The 14,459-nt window shown below is 43.3% G+C and overlaps 1 protein-coding gene across 2 annotated transcripts in view; it reads right to left on the bottom strand.

Moving 5' to 3' along the window:
- Nucleotides 1–14,459, bottom strand: part of LOC126354582 (cationic amino acid transporter 4) — a 202,329-nt gene that overhangs the window by 79,950 nt on the left and 107,920 nt on the right. For both annotated transcript variants that reach the window (XM_050004330.1, XM_050004328.1), the window contains one exon: nucleotides 12,313–12,464. In XM_050004330.1, the coding sequence (XP_049860287.1) occupies nucleotides 12,313–12,454 (142 nt within the window). In that variant the 5' untranslated portion in view covers nucleotides 12,455–12,464. The remainder of the gene's footprint in view (nucleotides 1–12,312; nucleotides 12,465–14,459) is intronic.

Here is a 14,459-nt window from a genome sequence, read left to right as displayed (position 1 = left end):
TAGTCTTTGAACGATGTCGGATAGCGGGTTCAAGATCAACATCGACATCGCGGCGCAACATCACTTATCGGTAAAACATGCCTGCGGTTCTCGTTGTAGCTGTAAACCGAAGGTAATGGATCAGTGTGACTTGAGCAGACGTGCAGGATGCCTCACAGACACATGCGCAAACCGTACTGTCAAATCAGTGAATTTGAAACAGGGCGCATTATTGGCATGAGATAATGTCATGCATCCCTTCGGGAAATTGCTGCTCGTGTAGGACCAAGCGCTTCAGCAGCACAACGGGGTGTGCAGAATGGTTCACGGAAGGCTGCGCCGCAGAACACGACGAGATGGGTAAGGTCGCACCACCCAGACCACCCGCCGAGAATATCGACACCTCATCCTAATGGCATTGCAGGCTAGATATGAGTCCTCGGCTCTGGCCGAGTACGTGCGGGTCGTTTACTTCCCCGCCTACCTTTGATGAATGTGCAAAATACGGTGTATGAAACGAAGTCACAGGGGACAGGAATGACATTAGAAAGAGTTTTCGGACGATTCCAGGTTCTGCTTGTTTGAAAATGATGGCCGCATTTTGGTTCGCCGCAGACAGTGGGCGTGGCATCACAGTGACTGCATTATCACGAGACATACAGCGCCAACTCGAGACCTGGCGGTGTGGGATGTTACTTGGTACAGCAACAAATCACAGTTGGTGTGTGTCCAGGTCATTGTGACTAGTGTGACCTACGTGAACGACATCCTGCGACCCGTAGCCATAGCCTTCCTGTACTGCGCCCTGGATGCAAGCCAACGCACGACCAAATGTTGCTGGCACGAACGCATGCCTTCTTGCTGTCACAGGATGTCAGCCTTTTGCCCTGCCCCGTCATATCACCAGGCTTGCCGCCAATCGAAAATGTGTAGGATGTGGTGAAACGACGGGGGGCAGTGCTGTGACCCACTGATGAATTTTGGAATCAGGTGAATGCAGCATGGTTGGCTATACCACAGGACGCCATTCGCGCCTTATATGCATCGGTGCCCTCACACATGGAACAACATACCAGAGCCCATGGTGGACCCTGTGCCTACTAGGCAGCAGGACACATCCAGAACCGAGGTGACTGAAATGCTAATCGTTTCTACAGAACAAACTAATTTACATGTCGTTCAAGGTGTTATGTTTTTTCTGAACATGATCGTACATGCTGACCTCCAGGAAAATCAGTTTGCGTTCCGGAGAAGTGTAGGAACAAGCCAACACTGTCCCTCCAACTTCGAATATAAGCTGCAGGTAAATCTAAGTTTATAGCATAGGTAGATTTAGAAAACGTTTTTGACTTTGTTGACTGGAAAGTGTTCTTTGAAATTTTGAAGGTAGCAAGATAAAATAAAAGGAGTGAAAGGTTATTTACAACTTGTACAAAAACCAGACTACTGTAGCTGAATGATGTGAAAGGGAAGTTGATTGAGAAAGGAGTGAGGCAGCGATGTAGCGCATCGCCGATGTTATTTAATCTATACATTGAGCAAGTAGTAAGTAGAAAACTCAGAAGCGTGTTAAGGTTCAGGAACAAGAAATAATAATAAAAAACTTCTTGAAGTTTGCCGATGACATTATAATTCTGTCACCGACGGTGAAGAACTTGGGAAAGAAGTTGAGCGGAGTGGACAGTCTTTTGAAAAGATTTTGTGAGACGACAACAACAAAATTAAAACAGGTGTAATGGAATATAATGGAATTAAATCAAGTGGTGCTGAAGGAATTAGATTAGGAAATGAGATGCTAGGAGTAGCAAACGAGTTTTGCTGTTTGAGCAGAAAAACAACTATTGGTGGCTGAAGCAGAGAGGATATAAAATGTAGACAGGCATAGCAAGTAAAGAATTTCTGAATAAGATAATTTTGTTAACACTGAATATAAATGTGTCAAAAAATCTTTTCTAAATGTTTGTCTGGAGTACAGCCTAATCCTGAAGGGGAACGTGAACGACAAAGAGTGCAGAAGAGAAGAAAGTTAAAGCTTTTGAAACTCGGTGCTACGGAAGAATGTTTAAGATTAAATGGATTGATGGGGTAACAAATGAGGAGGTGCTAATTTGAACTGGTGAGAAAATTGTTGTAGAACTTAACTAAAATATTGATGGGATACACATGACTCATCAAGAAATCGTCAATTCTGTGACGGATGGAAGTGTATATATGTGTGTTTGGAGGGGGGGGGGGGGTTACATTGGAGTACATTGGAGAGGGATACCAATGCTTGACTATTGTAAGCAGGTCCAGATGGCTGTAGGTTTTAGTAGTTATTCAGAGACCTAAACTGGTGTGAAGAGCTGTGTCTAACCAGTATTCGGACTGAATACCGTAGCAACAGAAGCCTCTAGGCGGAAGAAATGTATTGCTTTGTTCCTCTTGGAATGAACGCTCTCAGAATTATAATGATAACCTTCTCCATTATACATAGCGGTTCTCTTGTAGCGTCTGCCTTTGTAATTTAAGGTGCACCTCGCACCTCCGTGCCGCACTCACGCCTAATAAACGAAGGCGAGAAGGAACGCTATGAATTTCTTTCAGTCATCTACATCCCCTCAGTTGACACTGTCTGCTAAGCATCCCAGAGAAACACTCAAAACTAGTTCAAACGAGGGTTTTGTAAACTACTTCCTCCTGTTTCTACTTTCTTTCTCCCAGTAGTGCTAGCTGAACAAAGCGTACATGAGAGCTTTTTTGGAGTTTGGAGAGTAGAAGAAGCTACTAGCGGAATTGAATTCATTAAAGCGGAGACAACGGCACGAATTCAAGTTCCGATCCAGTACGCAGTTTTAATTTGTGGGAAACTCGAAAACTTTAACGAAAGTTCGCACGAAAGACGAACTTGTCGTATGCCTTAAGCAGGCGTACAATTCCAAGTAAAATTGAATAATTTAAAGGGGAGAGTACTCCTGCGTCTTGGAAGTCTACACGTGCACCCGAGTGGATTGTGACAGGCTCGCCAGAAAACAAAACACGCGTCCATTCGGTTTGCCTCCTTCCACGACGTTCCCTGACCAGCTTAATGTCTTCGGAGGCTATGTAGTCACGCCCTTTAGACATCCTTATGGCGGTTACATACACGTAGATGACTGGGGAAGTTTTAGGTTACATACTAGGTCCTTCTGGTACTTACAAAGTTTTCTGCGGGTGTAAAACATAGGCAGTAAGAAAATCGCCTGATGCCTTGACGAAAGAACCATCCGAGCATTCAGCTGAACTTCTTAGGAGGGAGTGCGATAAACCTAAAACAGAAAACGAACACATTTCGTATGCCGCGATCGCAATTTAGACACTTTTTATTGCTCCAAGATGACCGGTAAAGATAGTCTTACGCTGCCATCATCTGATCTTCTGGACGTAGCTATAAACTTGTCATGTTAAATTCCACTACAGTACATGTTACATTACGTGAAGGAAGTTCCAGAAGATCAGATGATGGCAGCATAAGGCTGTCGAAACCAATCATCTTGGAACAATAGAAGTGTCTAAACTGCGATCGCGGCGTGTGAAGTGTGTTCACTTTCGACCACTTCGATCGCCCACAGCACAGCATGTGTACCATATAAAACAGAAACGCCAAGCAGGGATAGGGACTCAGTTCATCCCCAGTAGGAGCCTACTCATTTAACCACTGCACCAATTCGTTCGATCGCTGTAGCTGAGCTGCCAACTGGTGCCTATTTCAACGGACTGCAGTGGAGAGAACCATCGCCTCGATCTAAACTGTGGAGAACAGTTAAACTCGCTCATCACAGATTGAACAGGTGTGCGATAAAAAAAATTGCTTCAAATTTTATAGTGATTCTTATGATATATGTCGTGCTGAATACAGCAAAGAAAATTCCAACAACCTTTCTTTACCCACTAATCACACACTGAATTTTTGCTTTTATGGTGTTTTTAACATCATACAAACTATAACATTCCGGTAAAATCTAAATAATAATTTTAAAATATAACCTTTTTAGCCTAATAAGTTAACTGCAAATGTAATCAATCTAAATTTAGGTTGCCATCATGAGACAGCATTTCTTTTGTTAAAAAACTGTACAGTAAAACTGGTAGAATCCAGTTGGTGCTCTATTTGCTGCCAGTATGCTGTGTCAGTACCCCTTCCACTCTTCCTCCTTCCCCTTCCACCTGCTGTTTGCTCTCCACTGCAAGGTCAAGCTATGCCAGTGTGGATGTAACTACTCTACAGAGCAGACTTCCATTGTTTCTTCGTTGAAGTAATATTTAGTTTTGTGTTTATAATGGCTTCTATATGTTGTGTGAACTCTTCTGATTGTTTATGCCATATTTTTGGGGCTTACACTGCTAAAAAGCAACAGAGAAACAGTCCTGATTTTGTCAATAAGGTATACTTCGGCTACTTTGGTACGAAACTGGGCGATCAGGACACATCATGGGCTCCTCACGAAGTGTGTTCTCTGTGTGTAGAAGAACTGAGACAATGGTTTCAAGGTAAACGGAAGTTATTTTGTTTTGTAATACCTATGATTTGGAGAGAGCCAAAAACTTACAGTGAAGACTGTTTTTTTTGCTCTTTCTGTGTGCTAGGTTTTAATTTGAAAAATATAAAGGAGGTATTGTATCCCACCATTCCTTCAGCTATGTGACCTGTTCCTCATGGGATTCATTTACCTGTACTTTGTCCTCCAGTTACACTTGAAAATATTTTAGATGATGATCAGTTGTCTCCAGGCTGTGATGATGATGACAATTATGATATTTATGAGGCCCTCAACAATGAGGCAGCTGAGGTTTTAGGGTGAAGGTTGAAAGAAAAAGAATTGTTGGCTCTTGGAACATCCTTGGAACATCTTTTCTTGGAACATCCTTTCTTTCAGTCACAATGAAAGATTCTCTTCAGTCGCCATTGGACCCATTCTGCAGTGATGTTGGAGATTCGATGTCGGAGATTTGATGTTTTGTGGGATTCCTAATATTCAATGTACACTCGCGAAATGGCCGTACGGGAAAATCCGCTCTTCATCGCTACCTCGGAGATGCTGTGACCCATCGCTCGTGCGCCGACTATAACACCACATTCAAACTCACTTAAATGTTGATAACCTGCCATTGTAGCAGCAGTGTCTATACCAGTTTCTTTGGCGCTCCAGTGTATATCCTTCTAAATCTGCTTACTGTATTCACCTCTTCATCCCCCACTAAGACTTTTACCCTCCACACTTCCCTGCAACACTAAACTGGTGACCCCTTAATGTCTCAGAATGTGTCCTATCAACTGATACCTTCGTTTGGTCAAGTTATGCCACAAACTTCTTGTCTCCCCAGTTCTATTGAGTACATTCTTATTAGTTACGTGACAGACTAATCTTCAATACTCTTCTATGTCACCATGTTTTAAAATTCTTTGTTCTCTCATTCTCTAACTTGTCTGTCGCCCATGTTTCAGTCCACACATGGCTACACTTAAAATATCTTCAGGAAAGACTTCCAGATACTTAAATCTATATTCTATATTAACAAATTTCGCTTCGTCAGAAGTGCTTTTATTGCCATTGCCTGTTTCTGGCATCAACAGTTATTTTGCTGCGCATACGGAAAAACTCACTTACTACTTTTAGTGTCTCGTTTTGTAATCAGCATCTGATTTAATTCGACTACATCCCATTATCCTTATTTAGGTTTTATCTTATATCCTTTTTCCAAGACTGTTGCCATTCTGTTCGACTTCTCTTCCTGGTCCTTTGCTGTCTCTGGCAGAATTATAATGTCGTCGGCAAACCTCAAAGTTTTTATTTCTTCTCCCTGAACTTTAACGCCTACTTCAAATTTTTTCTTTGATTTCCTTTACTGTTTGCAGAATATACAGATTGAATAATGTCGGGGATAGGCTACAACAGTGTCTCAGTCCGTTCTCAATCACTGCTTTTCTTTCATGCTTGGTCCAAATGGCTCTGAGCACTATGGGACTTAACATCTGTGGTCATCAGTCCCCTAGAACTTAGAACTACTTAAACCTAACTAACCTAGGGACATCACACACATTCATGCCCGAGGCAGGATTCGAACCTGCGACTGTAGCAGTCGCGCGGTTCCGGAGTGAGCGCCTAGAACCGCTAGACCAACGCGGCCGGCCCTTTCATGCTCCTCTGTGTACTGTACAAGTTGCAGACAGCCTTTTGCTCCCTGTATTTTACTACTGCTACCTTCAGAATATCAAACAGAGAATTTCAGTGAACATTGTCAAATACTTTTTCCAAGTCTCTGAATGCTATAAACGCAGGTTTGCGTTTCCTTAACCTATCTTCTAATATGAGTGGAAGGGTCAATAATGCCTTGCGTATTCCTACATCTTCGGAATACAAACGATATTTCCCGAGGGCGGCTTATACCAGTTTATCCATTTTTCTGTAAGGAATTCTAGTATTTCGCAACCATGACTTATTAGACTGATAGTTTGGTAATATTCACATCTGTCAGCAACTGTGTGTCTTTGGAATTGTTACATTATTCTTGAAGTGTGAGGATATTTCACCTGTCTCATACATTCTCTGCTCCTGATGGAAGAGTTTTGTCACAGCTGGCTCTCCCAAGGCTGTCAGTAGTTCTGTTCCTGGGGCCTTGTTTCGACTCAGGTTTCTCTGTACTCTGTCAAGTTAATCTCGCAGTATCATATCTCATCTCATCTTCATCTAGGTCCTCTTCAATTTCTGTAATACTCACTTCATCTTGCCGGCCGTTGTGGCCGAGCGGTTCTCGGCGTTTGAGTCTGGAACCGTGCGACCGTTACGCTCGCAGGTTCGAATCCTGTCTTGGGCATTGATGTGTGTGATGTCCTTAGGTTAGTTAGGTTTAAGTAGTTCTAAGTTCTAGGGGACTGATGACCTCAGATGTTAAGTCCCATAGTGCTCAGAGCCAGTTGAACCATTTGACTTCATCTTCCTTCTGTAGACCTTCTATCCAGGGTCGTCCATTAATCGTGACTGGGCCAAATATTTCACGAAATAAGCGTCAAACGAAAAAACTGCAAAGAACGAAACTTGTCTAGCTTGAAGGGGGACACGAGATGGCGCTATTGCTGGCCTGCTAGATGGCGCTGCCATAGGTCAAACGGATATCAATTGCGTTTTTTATAATATAAACCCCCATTTTTTATTACATATTCGTGTAGTACGTAAAGAAATATGAATGTTTTAGTAGTACCACTTTTTTCGCTTTGTGATAGATGCCGCTGTAATAGTCACAAACATATGGCTCACAATTTTAGACGAACAATTGGTAACAGGTAAGTTTTTAAAATTAAAATACATAACGCAGGTACGTTTGAACATTTTAGTTCGGTTGTTCCAATGTGATACATGTACCTTTGTGAACTTATCATTTCTGAGAACGCATTCTGTTACAGCATGATTACCTGTAAATACTACATTAATGCAACGAATGTTCAAAATGATGTCCTTCAACCTCAATGCATTTGGCAATACGTGTAACGACATTTCTCTCAACAGCGAGTAGTTCGCCTTCCGTAATGTTCGCACATACATTGACAATGTGCTGACGCTTGTAGTCAAGCGTTGTCGGTGGATCACGATAGCAAATATCCTTCAACTTTCCCCACATAAAGAAATCCGGGGACGTCAGATCCGGTGAACGTGCGGGCCAATCCACCTGTCATGAAATATGCTATTCAGTACCGCTTCAACCGCACGCGAGCTATTGTGCCGAGCGTCCGTCATGTTGGAAGTACATGGCCATTCTGTCATGCAGTGAAACATCTTGTAGTAACATCGGTAGAACATTACGTAGAAAGGCAGCATTCATTGCACCATTTAGATTGCCATCGATTAAATGGGGGCCAATTACCCTTCCTCCCATAATGCCTCATCATACATTAACCCGCCAAGGTAGCTGATGTTCCACTTGCAGCCATCGTGGATTTTCCGTTGCCCAATAGTGAGTGCATATTATGCCGGTTTACCTTACCGTTGTTGATGAATGACGCTTCGTCGCTAAATAGAACGCGTGCAAAAAATCTGTCATCGTCCAGTAGTTTCTCTTGTGCCCAGTGGCAGAACTGTACACGACGTTCAAAGTCGTCGCCATACAGTTCCTGGTGCATAGAAATTTGGTACGGGTGCAATCGATGTTGATGTAGCATTCTCAACACCGACGTTTTTGAGATTACCGATTTTCGCGCAATTTGTCTGCTACTGATGTGCGGATTAGCCGCGACAGCAACTAACTCACCTACTCGGGCATTATCATTTGTTGACGGTTGTGGTTGACGTTTCCATGTTGCTGAACTTTTCCTGTTTCCTTAAATAACGTAACTATCCTGCGAACGGTACGGACACTTGGATGATGTCGTCCAGGATACCGAGCAGCATTCATAGCACACGCCCGTTGGGCATTTTGATCACAATATCCATACATCAACACGATATCGACCTTCTCCGCAATTGGTGAACGGTCCATTTTAACACGGGTAATGCATCACGAAGCAAATACCGTCAGCACTGGCGGAATGTTACGTGATACCAAGTACTTATGCGTTTGTGACTATTACAGTGTCATCTATCACCAAGCGAAAAAAAGTGATCCAACTAAAACATTCATATTTTTTTACGTACTACACGAATATGTAATAAAAATGGGGGTTCCTATTTAAAGAACCGCAACTGATACAAGTTTGACGCATGGCAGCGCCATCTAGCGGGCCAACCATAGCGCCATATGATTTCCCCCTTCAAACAAGACAAGTTTCGTTCTTTGTAGTCTTTTCGTTTGATGCTTATTTGGCCCGGTCACTATCAATGGACCACCCTGTATAATCCTTCCACATTTCAGCTTTCTCATTTTTGCCTAGGACTGGTTTTCCATTCGAGCTCTTGATATTCATACAGCTGCTACTCTTTTCTCCGAAGGCCTCTTTAATTTTCCAGTATGCATTATCTACCTTTCCCCTACTGAAACATCCTTGCAAATCCTTATATTTGTCCCCTAGCCATTCTTCCGTAGCCGTTTTGCACTTCCTGTCGATCTCGTATTTCAGACATTCGTATTCCCTTTCGCCAGTTTCAAGGCGACATTTATACACTCATGCTCATAAATTAAGGATAACTGCAGAATGTGGTGCCACACAACGTGGCAAAATTGGCGCTAACAGCATATGTACATAGGGAACACACACGACACAGTTCTGTAAGTCCACGGTATTGGTAATAATTTGAGAAAACCGTAGCGAAACACCTGTGATACGAAACGCCATTGTTTCCTGCGCATATACCCCGACTTCAATATGGTATATGATCACCATGCACACGTACACAGGCCGCACAATGGGTTGGAATACTCTGGACCAGGTGGTCGAGCAGCTGCTGGGGTGTAGCCTTCCATTCTTGCACCAGTGCCTGTCGGAGCTCCTAAAGTGTTCTATGGGTTTGAAGACGTGCAGCGATACGTCGACCGAGAGCATCCCAGACATGTTCGATGGGGTTTAGGTCTGGAGAACAGGCAGGCCACTGCACTTGCCTGATATCTTATTTTTCAAGGTACTCCTCCACGATGACAGCTCGGTGGGACTGTGCTTATCATCCACCAGGAGGAAGGTGGGACCCACTGAACCCCTGAAAAGGTCGACATACTGGTACAAAATGACGTCCCGATACACTTGATCTGTTATAGTTCCTCTGTCAAAGATATGCAGGGGTGTACGTGCACCAATCATAATCCCACCCCACACCATCAAACCACAGGTCCCTTTCAAGGACATTAAGGGGTTGGTATCTGGTTCCTGGTTCACGCCAGATGAAAACCCGGCGAGAATCACTGTTCAGACTATACCTGGACTCGTCCGTGAACATCACGTGGGACAACGGTTCCAATGACCATGTACTGTGTTCTTGACACCAGTCTTTACGGGGTATCCTGTGACGAGGGGTCAGTGGAATGCACCTTGCAAGTCTCCGGGCGAATAAACCATGTCTGTTCAGTCGTCTGTAGACTGTCTGGAGACAACTGTTCCAGTGGCTGCGGTAAGGTCCCGAGCAAGGCTACCTCCAGTACTCCGTGGCCGTCTGCGAGCACTGATGGTGAGATATCGATCTTCTTGTAGTGTTGTACACCGTGGACGTCCCGTACTGTAGCGCTTGGACACGTTTTCTGTCTGCTGGAATCGTTGCCATAATCTTGAAATCACGGTTTGTGGCACACAGAGGGCCCGTGCTACGACCTGCTGTATTTGACCAGCCTCCAGTCGCCCTAGTATTCTATCCCTCATAACGTCATCCATACGTGTTCTTTGAGCCATTTCAACACAAAGTCACTATTAGCAGGTCTGAAAACGTCTGCACACTTACTCGCTGCACCGTACTATTACAAGCACCAACACACCTCTGCATATTTGGACTGCTGCCAGCGCCACTGTGACATGACCGCAGGTCAAATGCACCGCATGGTCATAACCCGAGGTGATTTAAACCCGCAAACCGCCCACCAGAGCGTTGTTTCACCTTGTATAAGCATTATCCTTAATTTATGAGAATGAGTGTATTTCATCAACTGTTCAAATGTGTGTGAATTCCTAAGGGACCAAGCTGCTGAGGTCATCGGTCCCTAGACTTACACACTCCTTAAATTAACTTAATCCAGCTTCTGCTAAGAGCAACACATACACCAATGTCCGAGGGAGGACTCGAACATCCGGCGGGAGGGACCGCGCAATCAGTGACAGGGCGCCTCTAACCGCGCGGTCACTCCGTGCAATATTTTAGCCTTTCATAAATTAAATTCAGTATCTCCTGTGATATCCATGGATTTCTACTAGGCCTTTTATTTTACCTATTGGATTCGCTTCTGTCGCCACTATTTGGTCTCTCTAAGCGACCAATTCGTCTTCTCCTATACTCCTTTCCCTCGTTCTAGTCAATCGTTGCCTAATGCTCTCTTTGAAACTCTCAACAATCTCTCGTTCTTTCATCTTATCTAGGTCCAAACTCCTTAATTTTCTAACTTTTTGCAATTTTTTCAGTATTTACATACAGTTCGTAACCAATTAATTGTGGTCAGAGTCGACATCTGCCTCTGGAAATGTCTCACAGTTTAAAATCTGCTTCCGAAATCTCTGTCCTACCACTATATAATCAGTCTGAAACCTTCCAGTGTCCCCAGGTCCCTTCCACCTACACAACCTTCTTTGATGATTCTTAAGCGAAATGTCAGCGATGATTAAATTATGCTCTGTGTAGAAATGTACCATCCGGCTTCCTCTTTCATTCCTTTCCCCAAGTCCATGTTCACTCACAATTTTTTCTCCTCTTCCTTTTTCTATTATCGAATTCCAGTTTTGCGAACAGCGAAAGTGTTCAGTAGGGAACGCTCCATAGCTGCATGCAGTTGGATTACAGGCATGCCAAAACTGGAGTGGGGTATTTCATAAAAGCAATTTTAAGAACAATAACTGAACTGTAAACATAAATTGTACAGACTTGTTCATTTTGTATATGAAAGACAATGGAGTACTGGTCTCAAAGTAGCTTGTTGTGTATTGGTGCCTTTGTTGGAGCCATCAGTTAAATGTTTAGGAGGCAGGTTGCGTGGAAAATACAAGATTTTTTGATACTTGGTCTTATTTTTGCAGAAGATATTTGAAGGAATGTACAGTAAGAATATTTTGTTCAGGAAATGGTAAAATACTTATTCAAATGTCATTATTTTCGAGTGCTGACGTTGTGTATTTGATGTTCTGAATGCGGAATTACGTACACCAGAACAAGCATTAAGATGAGTCAGAGGATGTTTTGGTTGTTCTTTTTTCATTTAATATTGGTCAAAAATAATAAAAACCTGCTGCGAGTACTACAAAAACAGAAAGAAAAGAAAAATATAACAAAAAAATAAAAGCTAGCTCAGTATTTAGAGTATTCACCAGTGACAGGCAAGGGTCGCAAGTTCGAATCTCTATCTGGCACACAGATTTAATCGGCCAGCACTTTCGAAATACTATGACGTTTGCTAATTCCTGCTTCGTGTTCGATATGTAACATGATACATTACTTTGCCAGTGCTTTATTGGTTACTGTTGAGCGTAAAGACAATATTTACTTGTATCTTTGTTGGAGATTTATTTTTGCCTCATTAAAAACACCTATCTCAGAAGTAAAAAGAAAAATCTCTTCAGATAGAGTGAAAGGTTAATCACGTATGCGGAGGAGATGGGAGCATCCATAATCGTATGTTCTGGAATGGGTTTTTGCTATTTGTTTTTTACGAATTATATGAGCCTAAGACTCGGGTGGCGGCAAGTTGAGCGGTACTCACCCAGGAGGGTGATGTCCAGCGTGGAGAGGCAGCGGTTGAGCGGCGTCTCCAGCACGTCCATGCCCATTTTCTTGGTGCGGTTCATCTTGGTGCTCACGTCAGTCATCACGTGCTGCAGGATCATCTTCCGCGTGCTCGGCATCTTCCTTGGCCTGTAGGCAAACGCGTGTAAAGCACATTTTAGTTTTCAGACATACATGAGGTGTGCAATGCAGTGTCGTCCCACGTCTCTAATATCTCTTCTCTAGTGAGCTTCAGCTGCTGCAAAGAACATTAGAAATTTTAAAATTGAAAAGCATCACCTTAGTACCCTTCCCCCATATATATAAAAATTCACACAAACAAACAAAAGACAGAAGATAATACACAGCGACAGTCGGCAACACTGCACACTGTAATCAAACACACTTTCAACGCAGAATGAAAAGTGCAAGGGAAGTGTTGTAATAAATTTGGACGAAGAAAAAACACCGTAAATTAGTCATCTGGAGTATGGGGACCGAGAAAACACATATCCAGAACCACACACATGAACTAGCAAGTAAGTAAAACCAAATGATAATTTAACCTCACGAAAATTGAGCTGCAAAAGTTGATTCTAGCCTGAAAAACAAGAGAAGAACGTGAGAAGGCGTTGCATAGTACCGTACTTGTAACTAACACATAATACAAACATGTATTACAGGCCTCTGAAGACGATTCATTAATAATGGCAGCGAACGTATACGGCGAAAAACAAATTGCCTTTCATTTAGTTGCAAAGACGGAACACACCCCCATGAATTTTGAGGCAACTAAGGAACAAAAGGAAAACGGAAAAATGACATTAATTCTGTTTAACAGTACTGGCGCAAAATAACTGTTTTATTTGTTTTCATCACTACTTCGTCTCGTATGTCCACGATGTGACGATACAGTTCCCAAATCTTGCCATTTAAGTACAATAAAGAAGCTGCCCCTTTGTACTCCTTGCGTTGGGTTTTCAGCACGGGGCAAAATGACTGCCGCGAGCGACTACCAGTGCACCTTGCTGATCAAAGACACAGAACGTCCAACCTGAAGACATTAGAGCATTGACCTGCTGCGAGCAGCAAGGGCACCTAATGGTCGTCCCACGGGTGACTACCAAAGGCTGTGCGCCAAATACTGTCTCGACAACCACATACCAGAGATGGTTGCATTACCATGCAAATAACTAAAAATAACGTTTAGAAGACACAAATAGCTGTTTAAGACAGACAGAACTCTGAGACAAAGAAACCAGAATATAATATAAGCAAATATTTTACACTCGTATGCAAAACGTAACGACAAAAGTAACTATCGCATGATGTATGACTCCCAAGTAATATAGCTCGACGAAACTTGGACCATACATAGAACTGAGTGCAGAAGATAACTGAAACAAACGTGCAATGAGACGAAGAGAAATAATACTTCTTAATACTTCTGCTCAGAGACAATAATTACACTGAAGTCACAGTGATTTATGTTGGCCCCCTGGACATTACAGCAAGTGATCAACACATCCCACACGTGCTCAGTAGACTTTAACTCGGGCTGAAGGGTAGTCCAGTCCATTCGCCGAATATCGTCTCATTCCAGGAACTTCTCCACCTGCGCTATCCGATGTGGTCGTGCATAGTCATCCACAAATAAGAAAGCAGGGTCGCGTGCACCCCTGAAAGGACGCACGTTGGTAAGGAGTACAGCGTCGCAACGACTTTGACCAGTGAATATACCGTGTTGAAAAATGTATGCAGTTAGTACGGGCATCTCCAAATCATAATACCTGGACCACCAAAACTATGATGTTCGACAATGCTGGACGTCCCCCCACAGGGCTTATTGACCTACAAGTCTTTGAGCACGGCACACTAGCCGGTCAGCGCTATTGTGACACGGTGCTGCTTTCCCATGTGGATCTTCTCAGGGGTGCCCTGATTTTCTTTGTATGGATGACAATGTGCGACGCAGTGAATAGCACAGGTCGAGGAGATCTTGGAGCGACAGGATGATGATCCGCCCGTTTCCCCGACTCAAATCGCATCGATCACATGTGGGGCGCTTTGATGAGATGTATCGTAGCATGTCGGCATGCAGCAGCCACCACGTAGCAGTTGTCAACCGCCTTGGTGGAGGAAACG

The sequence above is a fragment of the Schistocerca gregaria genome, chromosome 3 (assembly GCF_023897955.1).
Source record: "Schistocerca gregaria isolate iqSchGreg1 chromosome 3, iqSchGreg1.2, whole genome shotgun sequence".
NCBI classification, from domain to species: Eukaryota; Metazoa; Arthropoda; class Insecta; order Orthoptera; family Acrididae; genus Schistocerca; species Schistocerca gregaria.
The sequence above is the reverse complement of the archived record's forward strand: the minus strand, read 5'-3'. Positions and strand labels throughout refer to the sequence as shown.